Source organism: Pseudopodoces humilis, chromosome 7 (genome assembly GCF_049639895.1).
Source record: "Pseudopodoces humilis isolate 2021_Gansu_Grassland_sample_001 chromosome 7, ASM4963989v1, whole genome shotgun sequence".
NCBI classification, from domain to species: domain Eukaryota; kingdom Metazoa; phylum Chordata; class Aves; order Passeriformes; family Paridae; genus Pseudopodoces; species Pseudopodoces humilis.
In genome coordinates, this window is record NC_142206.1 from 26,906,793 (window position 1) to 26,926,460 (window position 19,668).

The 19,668-nt window shown below is 39.8% G+C and overlaps 1 protein-coding gene across 1 annotated transcript in view; it reads left to right on the top strand.

The window, feature by feature from the left end:
- Positions 1-19,668, top strand: part of STARD9 (StAR related lipid transfer domain containing 9) — a 96,158-nt gene that overhangs the window by 69,485 nt on the left and 7,005 nt on the right. The window contains exons 22-24 of the mRNA XM_014251875.2: positions 3,406-3,596; positions 6,852-7,332; positions 8,209-19,398. Coding sequence (XP_014107350.2) covers positions 3,406-3,596; positions 6,852-7,332; positions 8,209-19,398 — 11,862 coding nt within the window. The remainder of the gene's footprint in view (positions 1-3,405; positions 3,597-6,851; positions 7,333-8,208; positions 19,399-19,668) is intronic.

Consider the following 19,668-nt stretch of genomic DNA (forward strand, 5'->3'; position numbering starts at 1 on the left):
CTGTGTGGATTTTTTGTTCCACTTCAGAAAACTGCCTGTAAGAAGCAGCTTCATAAAAATGTGTTTAATGTTCAGTCTCTGTATTCAGACCTGGCTTTACTGCTCTGCCTGATTTTTGTTTTGTACTACTAAAAATTAGAAAATGAAGCAGAGGCGCTGAAATAACAGCAGAACTGCAATTTGGATATATGGATAAATACAAAACCAGTATTTTATTACAGAGACTTTAACCTTACAGAGGCAGAATTGTACCAACTAGTTACATCACCTGAACAAAAGAAGAAAGAATACTGCAGTGATTGCTGTGCTGTGTTAGTTTTTCCAAGGTTTCAAGTGGAGTATGGCTGTTCCTCTGTATTCTGCCTTTCTGGGGTGTAGTCATGATATGGAGCTGTGATTAATACCATCAGTTTGGCCTGCCTTGTGTTCTGCTCTGCGTGCAAACACACACGGCTGCTGAAAGCATCTCGCAGCTTCGTGGTAGTTCAGCAAAAAGCCATCACTGCACACGTGAGGGAAGATGCCAGTGCTGCTGAGAGCAAGCAGCACACTGCCACGTGCATTGTTTTGTATTGCTTACTCTCTGACCCTTTAAAATGTGGGGGTGATGGTGGCTTCAGCAAGGTTGGAAAGTGTGGGAAAACCTTGTGACCCTGTAAACAGATGTTACCTAACCACCTCTGTGAGCATTGTGAGGTCTTTGGATTGAAAGACACTGAGTTGTTTCATTTACTTAAATGTTCTGGGTTTCAAATTGAACTCTGGCAAGTCAAGTTTATGGGAAGATTGGCTAAAGGTCATGGTCAGAAAGAATGAGAGACATTATCAGAGGAATTTTATCTAGTTTTAGTAAACAGTTACAGAACAAGAATTCTTTCTCTACTGTTTTAGAATCATGCTTCTTTTCAGCCTGCTGGCAATTATTTACTCAGTTTCCTCTGTCTCATGCAGAATGATGCTAATAATGATAAATTAATAGAAATCAGCTCTTCTGATATTTGACTTTCTGATGTTTAGTAATGCTAATGGATCCCCATCGCTTCTCTTGGATGAATCTACTTTGCTTCTTTCACATGTTTCTCAGACTAAGAAACTTGCCCAAGGTCATGTGAGACCAGCAATTAGTTATGATTTAGAGTCATATTGTTCACCTCCCATACCACCATAGCAATGAGAGCTTTCATATGTCTGTTAGTAGAACAGGTTAAAGACTATCTCATCACCAACTCTGCAGAGAGGCTGTTAGGTTTAGTGCAGAGCCATCCAGAGGCACTCCTTTTCCTGAGACCTTACAAGCCAAGGATGTAAAAGCACAGAGGTCATGTAACTGCTCCAAAATCAGAAGTGTTTTGTCCCAGATCAGTAACCAGATAACCTCCAGACTATATGGCTGCTTCATTAGATAATATGGAAGACAACCTCAAAGCTACATTTAGGGCAAGCCTCCCTGAGACTTACCATTGAAACCATGGGAGCTCTTCCTAAACGAGATACTTCAGATTTAATGCTATGTTTGGAGTGTGGTTCTTCTTTAGTGAACCACTCTCATTTTAACCTCTGAGTTTGTCCCCCTGTGGTTGGTGGTGTTACAAATACCTGAACAGCCAGAGATTTATAATTGCCATAGGAGCATTTCAGTGCTGCAGTGAGGTGTCAGTTCAAGCCTACTTCAGCTGAATGAGATATGAGGCATCCCACTTCTATTTCCTGGGGATCAATTAAAGTTTATCTAAGAGGAAAAAATTACAAATCACAGGGTACTGGCATCTTTGTAATCGAGCCAAGGACAAAGAGATCTTAGACCTGCATATTCTTATAATTTGTTTGTGTGGGTGACGAATAGACACAAACCACTTAGCAGATGGCAGCAGCAAAGTTTGTACTGTGTTTGCACTATGACAGACAGCTGAACAGAAAATACTCTCTTTCAGTTGCTCTCAGCATTGCATTTGCATAAACATTAAAACAAAACAGAATTCTGTTTTTCTCATGTGAGCAAGATTCATAGTAATATTTTAAATTATTGAAGATCTTAAAGCTTCTATGTTATGAGCTTTTCCTACTACTTCTTATGAAGTGAAATGTGTGTACCATGTAAAGGTACTCCAGGAGATTTGTGGATTTTAGCTGCTTAATTATTTCATCTGTTCTGTCTGCTAAACTATCACACAAAATCAAGTTTTTGCTGCAGAAGCAGTTGCTTTCAATGCATGCTTACAGTTCTAAATTGAGATGTTAGATTATTCCTGTGTAGCAAAGGTCAAACACTCTTTTCATACAGATGACCTTGTATTGGTAGTGATTTTACAAACTAAATGATATTTCCAAAGATTTCCTTTGAAAATATATTTTTGGAGATTTTTTTACCTTCAGGGACTCTTTAGAGTTTTGGTGTCTTTGATTGCTTTTTTGATTGGCTTTTTTGATTGCTTTTTTGGTGGCTTTGATTGCTATTTTTGTATAATAAATACATTATTTACTTTCTTAGTAAAATACAATTAAAACATTTTTTTGAGACTCAAAGGTTGAATTTTCTGAGGTTATATATAATAATGCAGTGTTTAGTAGGCAAAGATCATATAACACCTTTAGATATTATCTAACTTTAATGTTAAGAATTTCTTGATGATAGCATGTGGAGAAGTAGAATATATACTCCTTTCAGAGAGCTCTACCTTTTAAGGTATCTTGAATATTATAATGCACTGTGGTAAGAGTATATACTATTTTGATTGTTGTTCTGTGTGCATAAAATTTTGTCACAAAGTCAGGAGCCAAACATCTTGGAGAAGATTGTAAAGCAGTTTTTCACAGTCACTTCTCTGATCACAATTCTGCTCCAAATATAGAAGCAGTAACCTGATATAGTTCTTGCATCCAACAGAGATTTGGATGATCAAGGTCTTTCCTTGGCACTGCCAGAGACTGTTGGTGTAATCCTGACAATGCCTGTAAATATTTCTGGGCTGGAGTTTTTGGTCTGAAAACAAAGAATGTTGGTCATATCTGTAAAGAACTTCAACGTACTTAGATGAAAAATAACTTATATAGAGGTAATAAAATTTTATAACTTAAAAACAACCCCATCCCCAGTTTCACTTATGCAGAACTACAGCAAAATGAAAAGTGGCAATATTTTTTTAAATTTCTTTTTGCTATTATCTTCCTGGCAATGGAATTACCTGCTTCCCTACTAGAGCTTTCATGTTTTCTGGCATTTATGACCCTTAAAGGTTGCAGCCTGCTGTGATGTGCATATACCCAGCTACGAGTTTTTGTTGTAATGCACCCTTATTGAACAAAACAACATCTTGAATGTTGTCTGTCTTTCTTTAGTAAGATAACTTGTTTTATTACAAATAATATTTGTTTCTGGTTTAAATTCACTGTCAACATTTCTAACAGCAGAGAAATAGATGCTGTGCATGAAGAGTACAAGCAGAAACTGAGAGACCAGGAAGCTTTCCACAGAAAACAGATTCAACGACAGCAGCTCTATGTTGAGGATTTAAAGCAGCAAATTCTGAGAGGACAGATCAAAGCAGAGCGGGAACTAGAAAATGACCAAGCACTCATCAACCAGCAAATCCAAGAAAGTGCGTACCTGCCTCTTCCCCTGCTTCAATTCCCTTCCATTGCTGCATATTTTCATCCTCTCAACGCTTCTTGTCCTAGCAATGCTTTTTTTTTATGAGTGGAACTTTTATTATGGCTAATTACTGGATTTCTCCTACAATTGCCTTTCCCATGAGAGCAGTTACTGAGCTTTGATTAACAGAACTGCAGGGCCTCCTTCGCAGCGCTCCAGCAGCACTGTTTAATTAGCACTGCAGGGCATTGCTGGGAGGGACAGCACCAGCTCTCCCCTGTGGCTCCCAGCCTCTCCTCTCCCCGGCTCATCCCAATCCTGCCTCCCTACAGCAGTGCTTCTGGTGTTCTCTAGTTGTCTTCTAACAAATGATTTGATCTAGGTTTCTTGATGAGCAAAGGGTGCCTATACAAATGTGCCATTCCCACCTGGCAAAATCTGCTCTTTGTTTGATCCTGGAAGAGGAAAACTTCCGTGAATTTTCAACAATGTCTCAGACCAAAACTTATGTAGTCAGCTATTTTTTAATTATGCCAGCCACAATGAAGAGATTAAAAGGAAATAGTGTTGATGGGATATAGCAGAAGAATATGTAAATGGTACAGAAAATCGGGAGAGTTTCCCCAAACTTTATTTTATTATTTATTATTTTTTATTATTTATCCCCAAACCCATCTTTATTTTGTGGCTCTGTAGACTTGTTCTCTGCTTCCCTCTAATTCTGCTCTTTTCACTTTGTTCATGCAAAGCTTAGCCAGGAAGATAGTTTTTGCCAGCCAAATAAAATTCTTTACTTGGCAACCCACCAAAGTTCTTCACCTTTTCTGTGCCCTCTGTGGCTCAGCTCCTGACAGAGGCAAGTTTGTGAACAGAGATTAATTAGCACCTTAAGCTTGCAGCTCTCTTGCAGGGAAACTGATCTGCCAAATATTCTGCTTGCTAAAATCATGCTAAAAGAGAACATGTCTGGAAACAAAGTTGACAAAAAAAGCTTTAAATGTGTAATCTAAAAATGTTATTAAGAAAAATTAACTAACATAATGACAAAAATGCTTCCCTTTTATCCATAGAGAAACCACAGAGCTAGAATTCCTACCTCTGTGCATGTGCTCTATGCAGAGCTGCCAACATCAGCAGGACAGGAGACTCATTGTGGTGGGGTTCATTAATGAAGTATGTTTAAGAAGATCAGTATTCATCAAGCAAGTGATACCTACAATGTCTCTGTACAAATGATTTCTTGCATGAGGGAAACTTCCAGAGCCCCAAATTCCTCTGTTGCAAAGCTGCAGGTAGCCCTCATTCATCACATCAAACTTAAATACCTCTTAATTCCTGCATCCCTGAATAAGCAATGAAACATCACTTATTTAGTAAAGGACTGCATGTTGCTCAGCCAAAAAAAATGCTGATAGTAAGACAGCAGTGCTTTGGTTCTTTGAGAAATACTCCACTTGTAAAGGAACCTGGCCTGAGATTTTACATCACTTATTCAGCAATGGATATTTTTTTTGTTTGCTTTGAGAGCTGAATATGTATATTTTTATAGCAGCATAAAAAATTTATTTAACACGTTCAAGCCATCAGATGCAACCTGGTCATGGTGATCTCAATAATCCCTTCTTTGGTTACAGTTCATCATAGCTCAGATTGAAGTTGGTGTGCTCTGAAAAACCTCTAAGCACATCCATCCCTTGCATGGGATAAAAGTAGTCTTTCATCCAGGATTTTAAACAAATCAGCCTGGTTCTGTTCTCTACTGCATCCTCCCTGACTGCAAAGATCAGGTTTCAAATATTTAGAGAAGACTAAGTCTGTAAGCAGAGGTAACTTATTTTGTTATCAAATTAGGTTAATCACTTGGTGTGTGAACGTATTTGGCATTTATGAGCTGCAGAGGTCATGAACAGAAGCGGAGAATCTAATTCTTTTTGTGGATTAGAGTGATAATTCTGTGAAAAATATGCATTGACTGGTGGTATGAGCTTGTGTTTTTTAAATTGTTTGTCATAATAGCTGAAGGTTGTGTTGGCTTCACCTGTGTCTTTGCCATGACAGTATTTGTTTTATTCCATGCACATTTAACTAGTTGATCTTTAAAGTTCCTTCCAACCCAAGCCACTTCATGGCTCTGTAATTTTGTGGTTACATGCTAAGATACATAGATGCCCATCAGGCTGTTTTGGCAAGTTGGGGCTCCTCGGGGCAGCAAATTTGTGGTTGTTGCTCTACCTCAGCCAGGTGTCACACAAGGATTGTTTTGCTTGGAAAGCTTTCACTTGATGCATTTAGAAAGGCTGTCAGAACTCTCTGGCAGGTACCCCTAGGATGGCATCCTCGTAGCCTTGCCTGTAACTCACCAGAAGGCTGCATGTCCATCCACAGGACTGGTGGCTGCCAGCTGCCCTGCAAAAGAGGCCCATCCACACTGGGGCACAGGGAGGTCCAGCCTCCAGGCTTGCTGAACTTGCCACCAACAGTGAGCACAAAAGTTGCCATTTCCTGTGCTAGACAAAGTCCATTAGTATCCATTACATGTCCATTATATGCGCTCCCTCATTTTCCATTTCCAGCATGCTGAGGCAAGTGAGAAAAAATACTTCACAGGTGTTTTGTTTTTTTCATTTACCCAAGTTAAAGAGGAAAGGACAGAAACAAAAGGCACAAAAAAACCGTTTGGTTTAGAAACATTTGTGCAATTTCATCCTCTAGTCCCCTTGTTAACTCTGCTCCCAGTGCATATACATTCTTTCCCAATAAAGTTTAACATATGACTTCAGAATAACTAAAGCAGAAGTAGTAGCATATTTCACAGAAAAGAAGCTAATGATGTAATGTTTTTCTACTGTGAATCTCTACCCTCTGCCTGAAAAGTGTACAGAATTAAACTCAGGTCTTTTCATGCTTCCACTGTATTTTAACAAAATTGAGGTGAATTTGAGTGTAATCTTTGAGAAATTAACATCTGTTCATTTTTCTTACAGAAAAGGTCTTATCCACCAGTCTCCTTAGCTGTATTGTCCAAGCCCTTGCTTATGTGCTGCAGTAGCTACCTGAGCCCTTAACCCAATGAAGAGGCTTTTAGTTACCAATAAAGTAAAGCAATAGTACATTTTTCTTTAGACTGTTGAGTCTCTACTCTACATGCATAGAAATTTTGTTCTTAAATGACCTCTAAAGGCTGATTAAATGAAGAAGCAAGATAGTAACAAATAGTGGTTTTCCTATGATTTTTACTTTCTTTCAATCACTGTGTTTACAGACCAGCAGTGGCTTATAAATGAGAATAAACGTCTGGCTGCTCTTCAGCAACAGCAGAGGGAGTTTGCAGTGCAAACAGAGCCTACTCTGTGTGCAGAGGCTGAAGTGCAGAGTACCACCGGGCTGGAAACCTGCCTTTCCCTGCTGCAGCAGAACAAGAAGAGGCTGGTGCAGCTGGAGCTCTTGCAAAGGTACTCCTTAAAAAAGGCCGAAAGAAACTTAAGACGGAAAAAGGTCAAGTTCCGGCTGGAAAGGATAGTCAAGAAGCAGAAGCTATTGGAAGCCAAGCAACACCTAGAGCAGCTGGAAGCTACCTGCTGGCTCAGTGAAGAGTGTGTGAAACAATCCCATGTCCTAAGTGATAATATTTCTGTACAGTCCTCTTTGGATCACCACTTGCAAAAGAGACGGAAATCGTTGGGTTCAAGTTCCTTGCAGCACAGGCATTTGTTCTGTAACTCGTGCCTGCCCCAGGTACCCAGGTAATTTAACATCTGCTAAATCCTTTCTGCACTTTCAAAAGTAATGTAAATTTAAGGTATTTTCAGTGGCCACTTATAATCCTGAATGCCTTTCAATGTATTGATAAAAAATCCCCAAATCTGAAATATCAGTGAACCCACTATATGTGCACCAGGCTGGACCTGTGTGTCCTTTTCCTTTGGGTTTGTACAGTACATTCCCTCCTTATCTGTTTGACATGGTCTTTCTCACTTTTTTACATTTCTCTTTCAAGCCTTTTTGCACTTTTTACCTCTTTGAGAAGGCTTTTTAGAAGGGGCTTAACTTTTGTTGTTGCCTTTTTCAGACTGTTGGTAAATACTATTTTCTGCACAATTTTATCTTCATTATCATCAAACTCTTCTTCAGAATATCGGTATCTTTGAGTGATTATGGATAAGACTTTTATACTGGTCAGCTTTTCTCAAGCTAAATAAGCATCTCTGTGCAATACTAAAATGTTGGGATGCTACTGTGTCTATCACAGCATGGTCCTTAGCTATTTCCACAGTAGGAAATAGCTAAACTCTGCTAAGTGGATTTCTGTGACTTAGAACTATCTTTTATTTTAATTAACGTTTACAGCTACTTGAGCCTACAGAGATTCAATATGAAGCTATACCTCACAGCATTGAACTGTTTCTTTGTGTGCAGAGCATCTTTCCAGATAGCAAGGGGATTTTATAATTAGTCACAGAATTTAATTTTTTATTCCCTGCTAGAATTGGATTTTGAGAGGCATTAAGATTGTTGCTTCATAAATCGTTATTCTTATTTGCAAGAATAATTTTGTGGTGGAAATGTTAACTACATTATTCAAGCAAGGATTGGACTTTATTTCTTCTTTATTTCCACAGCTGTTTCTCGAAGAGGGAGTCTGTCTCAAAGTTATCTACCTCACCAAATATTGATCCATACTGTAAAGGCAGTACGACAGGGAGGCTGTCTCCTGCAGAATACCTTTACGGAAGTGGTAAAGACATTTCTGGGAGTGATGACCTTAATGATGAAAAAGGGACCTCCTTTTCAGTCCAGAGGCAGCTAATTGAAAAACAAAAAATATCTTCAATCAAAAATAAAAAAGGAGCAGATAAAGACTCTAATGATTCAGCTATCATGGCTTATATCAATAAAAATTATAAAAAAATTGAAAAGTCAGATGATAGCCCAGGGCAAGCTGGATCTCAAAACCAGACCTCTAAAGGTTCCTCTCCTGATCTTTTTAAGGAGAAAGATGAGCCTAAAACCTTTATTACTGGGAGAAGAATGACAAAATCAAAGGTGCTAGGAGATTTAAGTCAGCCTGCCAGTAGCAATGTAGCACAAAATAGAGCTCAGGTATCCAATAAAAAGAATAGAATGGATATCAATGGAAAAGGCCACAGGTCTTCTCCAGAAAACTTTCCTAAACAAATGAAGAAAACAGTGCATGGAAACACACCATCAGTGCATCTAAACCAAACAGTCAAGAACTGGAGGAGAGAGGCAAACTCAGTCTTGACAAGTCATGAGAAATCATCAGTGGAACAGAAAGAATTTCTGATGGCAGCAACATCAGTAGGAAATCTCACTAAGATGAACTCACAGACACCACTATCTTTTGTTGAAAAAAAGTGGCACAGTGCTGAGATGCTAAGTGCTGGAGTGTCCAAGACAGCCACAGATGTGCTGGGGAACTGGCAAGAGGATGATGAAAATGATATTTCTGATACTGACAGTTCCTATTCTGTAGATTCACTCTCCTGTGCTTATGCAAAAGCTTTCCCAGAGAAACTGAAGCTGGAAGATTTTGAAAGAAATAAATGTATTGCCAATCCAGAAGATTCTGAGAGTGACGACAGTCAAATGTCACAAGACTCTCTGATAGAAAAGGAAAACAAAGCCAAAAAGCAAAATACAAGCCAATTTCACAAATTAAAGGCCCATCATGAGCCAGCTAAGCTTTCCAAAAGCAGAACCGAGAACCATATTTCGTCTTTGGTGACATCATATGCATCTCATAGGAGACTGGGAAAGGCTGAAAGAAGCTTTTCTCTGGATAGCTTAGCTGATGGAGAAGAGATGCCAGCAGAAGATCTGGTAGAAGAATCCAAATCTGATTCATCTGATGAAGTGCCAGCAGAGATTTTCTGGAAGTTACAAACTCCTAAATTACTGGCTATACATATTGAGGAAGACCAAGAATCCAAGACCTGTGACAGAGATACAGAAGGGACAAACTATGATCTGAAGCTGAGCAGTTCATTTTATTTGAACACCAAGCCACAGACTGCTTCCAGTAATGCTTGCAAGCAGTTGCTGAAGGGAACAAAAGTCCCCTTTGTAGAACAAGAAAGGTCTCTTGAAAGAAGACTGTATTATACAAGTGGAAATCCTTTGCTTACTAATGATGCCTGGTCTTCCTGTGACTCAAAGGTTGACATCAGCAACCCCAGAATAACAGCATCTTCTTCCCATGAAAACCTGGAATTTCAAGATGCTCATCTGTGCTCTTTGAGTAAACCAGAACTTTGGCTAAAGAAAGATGATCTAAAGCAGTCAGCTGCTGAGGTTTCTTTTGTTTCTGGCTCTAAGCAGATTCACAGCATTACTCACAGTCCACATCATGTAAACCAAATCAACTCAGTTTTCTCCTCTGACACGTTGGAAGTACCTTTACCTGAAACAACAACTGCAAGCACGGCTTCTGAGAGTGGATCATTAAATAAGATTTTTAAGGGATGGACAAACGCTAATGAAAATTCTTCCTTGGAATCTCAAAATGTAATGTCCTCATTTGCTAGCTTAGTAGGACTAAGTTCCTCTTTTGTTCCTACTTCAGCAGAGCATGATTATTATGAACATTCAAGGTCACGCCATCCTGAACAAGAACAACTGGGTGAATTGTCTACTTACAGGTCTGCTACTGAATGTGCACAAACATTCAGCTGCTTGGAAAGCACCTCCACTCCAAACTGCTTGTCACTGGTACCTAAGAAAGAGGAGAACTCCCTCCCCACAACTCATCCAGAGTGGCCAAAAGATCACACTCCAAAAAAGACACCTTTTATCTCTGTGTTGCCTGTGCAAATTGTGGAGCAGGGGAATGGCTGTGTAGATGCAGATTTAGAAGATGACTTTTTCCAAACTTTTTCAAAAGATGAGCGTGACAATGACTGCAAGAACTTGATGTCCAAGTCAAGTGTGACAGATTCAGGCAGTGGAAGTGCATCTGTCAGTGCACCTGCTGCTGAGTGTTCTATGGGACTTGCTCATAATATGACCTCAACACAGACATCTGCAGTAAAACAAATCCAATTTGGAAACTGCGGGCAGCTTTTTCCCGTACAAAAAATACTAACATGTTGTAATGAAGGTTTCTTTCTCAGTGACTTAACAAACAAGAACTGCTCTCTAGTGAGCAGTTACAAGCTTCAGGTGCTGGCTGGACAAGGAGCAGAATCAGCTGATACAGAAGAGCTCCCCAGGTCTGTGGAGAGTAATCTGGAAACAATGCAAGAAACAGATCATGAGCAAATACCTGCAGAAGTAACAGCAGAGACAGATTCTTCCTCACAGAAGACAACAGATCAATGTCACCCTTTAGTTGCTGCTGCCAGTGCAAGCTATGACCAGTCTGCAACACCAATAGAGATGTCTCAAAAGGAGAGAATCTGTATGGAAATAAGCACAGATAGCTTGGCAGACATTGTGCCAGAGGTGCCTTCATTCAGAGATCATGAAGAATACATACCAAAGGATGATGACTTGTCTTCACTAAATCACTATGAATTCAAATGCAAACCTGATTCAAAGGATTATTCCCCTAAATGTGCTCTAGAAGATAATTGGGCAAGTTGCTTATCCCAGCAAATTTCAGAAAATTCTGCATTATGCACTGATAACATAAGAGAAGAAAGCAGTGAAAGCAAAGAACACAATGTATTGAATTCGCAGGCTGTAGCTCAGAAAGAATTTTCATCCAAATACGAAAACCTAGTGGTAAGTGAAGAAAGTTATTTCCTACTGAATGTAAATGGGAAAAACACCAAGTCCTTTCCTGCTGCTATTTGTGAAAATAAAAATAATTTTCTCCCAGAATCTAATTCAAGCCTATTTTACAAAGTTTCAACAAAAGCTAATCTTTTTCAAAGTGCATCTGAGACTGAAAATGATGATAAACTATTGGAGCATGTCACAATAGTGAAAGGAGATTGTGATGCTACATCTAATCTTACTGTGGAAGTCAGTGTTGCAGAAAGTTGTTCTGATGTACATTCTGGCTGTCTTTGCCCAAGATGCTCTTCAAAATTAACAGGGCAGAAAAACACTACACACAAGACAACTGACATTTCTGCAGAATTTGATGCCTCTGTTCTCTTGGAAACAGAAACACAGAACAAACCTTTACCTGAATCTAGAGAAGAGAAAGAAGCATTTTTTGAAAGTGATTGCCAAGAGGACATCTTTTGTATTGAACATGGTGCAAATTCAGAGTTGGGGGGGGAATTTGAATGCAACACAAATGCATCAGCTGCCATTTCTCAAAAGGAGAGGTCATATAGAAATAAAGAACCCGAATTTTTCAGAAACATACAAATGGATACAGAAGAAGCCATGGCTCCTTTTCAGAACACAGGGACAACCAGGGATGAAGAAATAAAAGCATCAATCAATAAAGCAAGCAACTTAGAAAAAAGTGCATTGGAAATTAAATCCAGACACACTGAAAGTTTACCTGACAGACCAGTAGCCCAAGTCCAAAGTGTAGCTGAAGACAGGGGTGGAAAGGATTTTAAAGACATCAGTCTAGCTCTGAATCCAAAGAAACCTGCTGATACTGCAGCTTGTGAAGTTCACTGTGAGTTTAATACAAATCTGTGCCTGACACATGAAGAGGTGAACAAAGATGAACTGCAGGAAACTAGCACAGGGGCAGAACATACTCAGGAATCAAAAGCACTTGTGCATTATGGCAGCCAACTTGAACCAAGCAGATTTTGCTTAAAAGAAAAAAGTGAGAAAATAGAAATAGGCACCTATTCACCAGAGCTTTCTGTTGCTCCCAAAACCACTCCTTCAGCTGTGTGTTCCCATACAACAGATATTATTCAGAATACTTTGGGATTCTTTGATACTTGCAGTGGGCTTTCACAGATGAATGGAACAACAGAGAATGTAGCTGAAACAGTACTAATCCCAAGAAGGCAAGGAAATATTTCAGCAAAACTTGAAAATGAAGGACAAATAAAATCTAACAATTTAATTGAGCGTTGTGTACCAAACTGCTTGCCCCAGGAAGACAAGGTTAATGAATGTGAAGTGACTGGGAGTGAAGAACAAATTACCATGACAAACACTGAGGAGCTGATTATGAGGCAAGAAGACATATGCACAGATAAAAATATTTATTTTAATGAACAGTCTCCAGCTCTACATCAAGTGTATTGTGACAGAGGTGACAAGGAAGAAATTTTAGATCAGTTTAAGATCCCTGAAAGGTACCTGATGGTTTCTGAAGTAGAGCCAAATATACTGTTAGAAGATGATTCAAGATACCATGACCCTACTGAAATGAGTGAGGATGGTGATTCAGTGGACTCTGTTACAGAGATAGGAAATGTAGTTGATGCATGTGAATATTCAAATGGTGGTAGTGCTGCTATTGACCAATACAGAACTGAACAAAAATGTACAAGTCTCGACAGACATACGGATATGAGTTGCTCTGTGCAATCTCTTGAATGTGGTACTTCAGAAAACTTGAATGTAGGTATTGTTAGAAAAAATTCTGATATTTGTGAATTCAATCAATTAGGCCCCAGAGTTGAGGAAGAGAAAGTGCAATTGATGAAGCTGGTAGAAATGGCCAAAGCATACAACCAAAAGCAGATACTTGTAGAAAACAAAGAGGAGGTAGAACTGATCTTTTTACAAAACCTGGGTGAACTCTTCCCTGAAAACAAGGGCAGCTACCAAATGACACATGATGACAGCAGATTAAATGAAATATTAAGAGAAAGCCAGTGGGTGTCTACCAGCTTTTCTGGAAATAATGAAGACATTAGCAAGCAACTAAATCCACCAGCATCACAGAAGCGTACAGAAAAAACCCAAGAACTTCAAGACTCACCATGCCAGTCTGTAAACCAGCCTTTATATCTTGGAGGAAGTGATGATTCCCATCTTGTTAAAGATGTTCCTACTGCACTGAAAGGAAGTACAAAGCCATCTAACAGCAGTCTTGGAACTGGAGCTGTTCTGCCTTACTACAAAACATCAATGGAGAGTGAGATGGGTGGCAGTACATCAGTTACAGCCAACAAAACAGGAGAAGATGAGCATCTTCCAGGTAAAACACAAAGTAAGAGTGTAGCTCTTCTGCAAACCAGGACCATGCAGCAGAGGCAGGAGGAAGAATCCTTTGTATTTAAAAATGCACCTGATTATGCCATATCTGCACAGCCTATCAATGAGAACAGCTCTTTCACTCCTTACAGTGTGGGTGGTCTTGAGTCTGGAACCGCTGCACTTCAGCAAAGGGCCAGAGGATGCTCATTTTTCTTGGAAAAATTAGATTCTTCTGAAGATATAATACAGGATATTAATAATACTTATGAAAAACACAGTATGGATTTAATGGTCAATAAATTATTAAAAGACTGTCTTAATTCCATAGAAGATACAGCTCAAGAGGTAAAGGATACCACTGTGCCTGATTCACTAGTCTTGGATACTTCAAACCTGCAGTCTTCCTCAGAGAAAGTGATGGAAGATATAGGGCTGGGAAAAACCCACTCTTTACTAGAAAGCTCTGCCCAAAAAATATTTCAGAATATTAATACAACTCAGACAGTATCTCACTTGGGGGGTTCACCACTGCACGATGAGAAGAGATTTTTAAGTGCAAGCTATCCTACAGAAAACAGTAAATGTGAAAATGCCATTTTTCCTGGTGCAGCTGGATATCAGCATGAGCCCCCAGAAAACCAGGAACATGAGGCTTCTGAAGAGGGCTGTATAGACCAACCAGGCAACACTATTTCTGAGAAGGCTTCAGCACTTTTGGAAGGCCTGAACAAGTCTCCAAAGGAAAATCCAGATTATAGTAAAGACATTCTAAATTGTAATAGAAACTTGGGCAGTTCTGAATGTTCTCCTGGTCCTCTGAATTGTCCAGCATCATCTGCAGATAGTTTAATTGTCAGCAATGGAGACACAGGTAAAAATGATACTGTTCTCTCTGAAGAAACTAAATACTTTGAAAGTGAATCAACCGATTTGAGTGCATCTCTAACTTTTCCTGGTGGTTCTCAAAAAGGAAATGGAAAGGAAAATAATTCTGCACTTGCAGAAGGCATGTATGCTCAGAGTAATAAACTCTCTGAAAAAGTTGTGGGAACAGAGCAAAAGGAGAAAATTGTTCAAGGTTATTTCCAGAATTGTGGTGACATAAAAGAAGATAAAATTCATGAGTTCTCAGAACATGGCAGTAACACTGGTAGTGTGACTGTACCAGAATTGGGTCTGCTCACTTTCCAGACTCAAGGACAGAGTCGCCCTAATGAATCAAAGTCTCTTCCATCACACTCTGCAGAAGACACTCCACCTGAGACATCATTTCAAAGCTCCAAGAACTTCAGTGCTTTTAACACATCCTCTTTATTTGGGGACTCAAAATCTCTAGTATTTAGTCAGCTTGAGGACTCACTTCAGCACAGTTGTTTGACTGAGAAAGTGTCCTGCAATTCTGCAGATGTGTGCTCTGTAAAAGAAGGAGATTTTCCCCAATCATTTTCAAGAGTCAATTACCCAGCCTTAACAGCCTTTTCAGAATTTCCTTTAACTGCAGATATAGGCCATGGTGAAACTAGCACACATGATACTTCACATTCAAATATATTGAAACAGTCTCCACTTGCTGTTTTGCAAATACAAGACACTCAGTCTGATAAAGCTGTGGTATTTGATGAGCCAGTATGTGCTTCAGGAAGTATTTTACTTTCTCTTGCAAAAGAAAACAGGCATTGTCCAGTGTCAGACATAAATTGTTCTTCATATGAAAATTCTGTTGTAGATGGGCAACCTGCATATAGAAGTAATAGTAAAAAACCTGACAGTGATACAAAAATTAATCAGCATCACTGGGATAAAGTTCCACCACAAGAAGCTTGCAACAAACAGGTAGAGAATATACCAAATGATGATTCTCTTTTACTACCATCATTACCTTCATGGGATACTAGAAGGGCAATTCTTATTAAAGAGGGACAAATGAAACATACACTTAACAGAAGTAAGGAAGAACTGCATTCAAATATTGAGGCTGAACACTTTGCAGTAAAGACAGAGCAGAGAAAAACATTAAGTAGAGAACCTGCTGAAAAGCAAACTAATGCATCCTCAAATTCTCCAAATGAATTAACAGGCTCAGAAGTTACAGTGTTGGAAAATCTGTACCCAAGAGATGTTCAAGTGGATCCTGAATACACCTGCAATTCATTTTTTCCAGCATATCCCACATACAGAAGCCCAGGTCCCAGGCAACCATACCACACTGTCTTGGATTTTGAAAGAAACCCTGCAAATCTGCAAAATGAATGTCAGTATGTACCTGCAGATGAACAGATAGAACAGGTGCCAGATAGAACAAACAGAGATGGTAGAAAAGAGATTTTACTTTGCAAAAATAATATATGTTCAAGCATTGACAGCCCTGCTGCTGATGCTGAGGCAGATACTTGTTCAACAATGGGAGACACTATAATGAGGAATAATACTCTGGAATCAGAAAGATTCAATTTTTCTGTGAAAAATAATGAAACAACCTCAATAAAGTTTTTGCTAGAAAACCATGATTTAACTCCTCAAGAATCCAAACTGGTGCAATTCAGGAGCAAAAGACCATATTCTACCACACGGAGTGCCAAGGGCTGTAAACAAAGTGGACGGAGACCTTATTTACAAAGTCACAGAGTATCAGCTCCAGCTATTGCTGTTTTCTCTGATACAGAATATAATTTCGAAACTTCATCTAAGGCAGATCCTTTGTCATATTCTGCATCTAAATCACTGCAAGATTTGAATATGAGTGTAGAGCCTCCATCACCAACTGAAGATGATCTTCATGGAACGGAAAGATTTTCAAAGCAGGAATCCAAGAACTTTCTGCAAGTTGAATCTAAACCCAGATTTCAGAAAAAAATGGGACAAGCTAAGAAGCTTGCAAACTGTGATCCCAGAAACTTACAAAATTTTGCAGCAAAAAGCCAAAGTAGCCAGTCTTTTAAAGACTCTACTAGTCAATCTCCATCATCCTTACTGCCCACAGCTTGCAGTTCTGTGTGTGCAGAAACAAATGTCACTTCAAAGAGCAGTTCTGTAGCTCAGTGTAGTGAAGGGAAAGGAGAAGAAGCTGGATACCAGTCAGAAACTGATTTATTTTTGCAAGATAATAAAGATGTGATGCATTTTAGATCAAGTGATATCAATCCATACATACACCCATGGCAACAAGATGGAGCCTGCAAGATTGGCTGGAAACAGTATGTTTTTGGAAGCGCAAGTGATGTCTCTTGCAATCAAATTCCTTTGAATACAGAAAATCGTAAAGTTATGCGATGTTCCAGTGTAGACAATGGATTGAACTCTCAAAATTCTCCTTTTCGTTCTCATCTAAGCTCATATGCTACAGCAAAAGTCTTGTCAAGCACTTTGAGTAGCATTGAAGGTCTTCAAGAATGGGACAGTGTCAGGCAAGACTTTCAATCAACATACTCGAGTGACAGTACCAAACAGTACAGCAACATATCCAGTGAAACATTGGAAACTAACTCGGAAAACAACACTGCTGAACTTGAGAATCCTTCTGCACAACCTGGTAACTCTTCAATGCAGGTTGACGAAATTGTACTATTATATCCTTCAGAGTCTCAAAAACCTTCCAAAAAACCAGCAAGGATTACCTGTGAGCAAGGAACACAAACAGCAGCTACAGGAAGGTATAAAAGGCAGAGAAGACATCAGAGAAGCTATACAGATGTTTCTGCAAAAAAGGAGGAAACAAACAGAGATTTACTTCATCAACCTCCTTCTTGGACAAGCATGCAGAACCTGTCCATGCATCTGTCACAGCTTCTTCAGAACACATCTGAGCTGCTGGGAAACCTTTCCCAACAGAATATTATAGATAATGAGCAGAATGCCAAAATCGACCAAAAAGGAACTGAAGGTGCTGTAAAGGCTATTAGGTCAGATAGCTGTACTCAGACTACAATGGATGTAGGCACTCAGACCGAGATTTTGGAAAAACCTCAAAGCAAACATGAAGAAAAACAAGTGGAGGCAAAAATGGAAAAGGAATTGAGGGCAGCTCAGGCAGTAAATGCTGATTGGAAAAAAATTGGTGCAGATAGAGTAGGAGAGATTCCCAAAAGGAAAGAAGAAACACTCTCTCTTGATGAAAGAACACAAGAAAAAACAGGGATGAAAAGCCTGAGCAATTCTGACTTCCATGACAGTCTTGACAGCATCCTGGAAGACTCCTTTATGCATCTGCCTTGTTTACCCAAAACTTCCATCCCTATCTTACATTTTCAAAAAACATCACTAAATGCACAGCAGAACGTTGCTTTTGCCAGTACCAGAGTTTCACCCCTCACGTCATCTTTGCCAAGTTCAGGGCAAGATGGTTCTTCATGCACTGTAGTTAGCAGCCCTACTAATAGCACCCCTCAATCTCCAACATCTTACACTCAGGATAAAAGAAGCATCAATGAAACAGAGACTCCAGCTGAAAGAAAATTTTGGTACAAAAATACCCTGCTAGTCGATAGGGCCTCTTCCCCTATTCTTACTCTTAGCGCTAGTCCCAGCAGCCAGACTGCTTTTAGCAAGTCTGTCTGCCCTATTAAGGAACCCCTTGGATATTCCAGTGTTGCTTCAAGTCCTCTTCACACCCAGAGAAAGCCGAGGGCAGGTCCACAGTTCAGCATGCAACATCATGTGGACAGTTTTTCACAGACAGACAGTGAATCAAGCACCTCTAGAGAACACAAGAGCATAAGAAAGAAACTTGGAACTTTCTCAGATAAGAAAGCAGCCGAAGAACTTTTAGGACAGGATGGTTCAAAAGACTTGGAACAAGAGCATAGACTCAGGGTTGACACCCACACTACCATTTGTGCAGAGCGGCTGTATCACTCCAGCAGTATGTTGGAGGTGTCAGGCCACAGTGAAGTTGTAGCAGGTGATGTCAGAGACCAGGGTTCAGTGGCACGTTCTCTTCACTGTATGTATGTTACAAGGGGTGGAAGAGGTTCTTCAGGTGGAACTGGGCACGAAAAGTATGCTGGGAATTCTGATACTGCTTTGATTCGTAACTACCCTTCTCCAAATGCTGACTTATTTTTTAATCAAAAAATTAGTGCCACTTGTTCAAGTAAGACAAACGTTGGCACATCCTCAGAACCTCTGGTAGAAGCATCTTCGCTACAATTCCATGATTTCTTCTGGAAGACTGAGAACAGCTGCCCTCCCCCAGTCTCTGATGTGAGTGATGTGCAGACTTCCTTCCGAGACGACAGTGCAGATTCTGTCACTGGAAGTGAATGTGACACTGAAATTCCTCTCAGCAAGAACACTTCTTTTGCAAAGCCATACAGGCCCCGGAGCTACAGTCTCCGTGACTTACCCATACACAATAAATTTAGCAACTGGTGTGGTGTTAAGAGCAGCCCTCCTCCTTTGTTGCTCGGCTTGAGTGGCAGCGTGACCGATTTAAGAAGTCAGGCAGAGAAGAAGCCTAGAAGCACACGAGCAACAGAAATGGAAGGGAATTACCAGTCTTGTGACAGCAGGAGCAGAGAGATCAAGAGACTTCAGAGAGAGCGTGCCCAGATCATGTCTGGCATTCACCTGGATCTGCACCAGCATCCCCTCACAGTGGAACTGACTGAAGCCAAGCTCAATTATGGCATCGGGGAAACAGACGCCCTGCTGAGGGTCCTTCAGAGAGGAACTGCGGATGAGCCAGGGGCAATTCCAGTGAAGCAGCAACTTTATGAAAGGTAGATTACTTAATGTAGAGTTGTTTTCAGTATTTTTAATACACTTCATGCAGCTTAAATAGCATTTAGTAATGAGCACTTAATCACTTACGCTGAGTGCAGTATGTGTGAAGAGATACACTAGCAGGCTTTATTTTAAAAGCTGCTAGGCAATGCATTTAGGATAAAATTTTGGGGTTACTCCAAAAAAACAGGGAAAAGTGACTTGGTGTAATTCAAATCTAGTCTCACCCCACTCTTAAAATTTCTGGCAGCCACAAGAGTTATCAT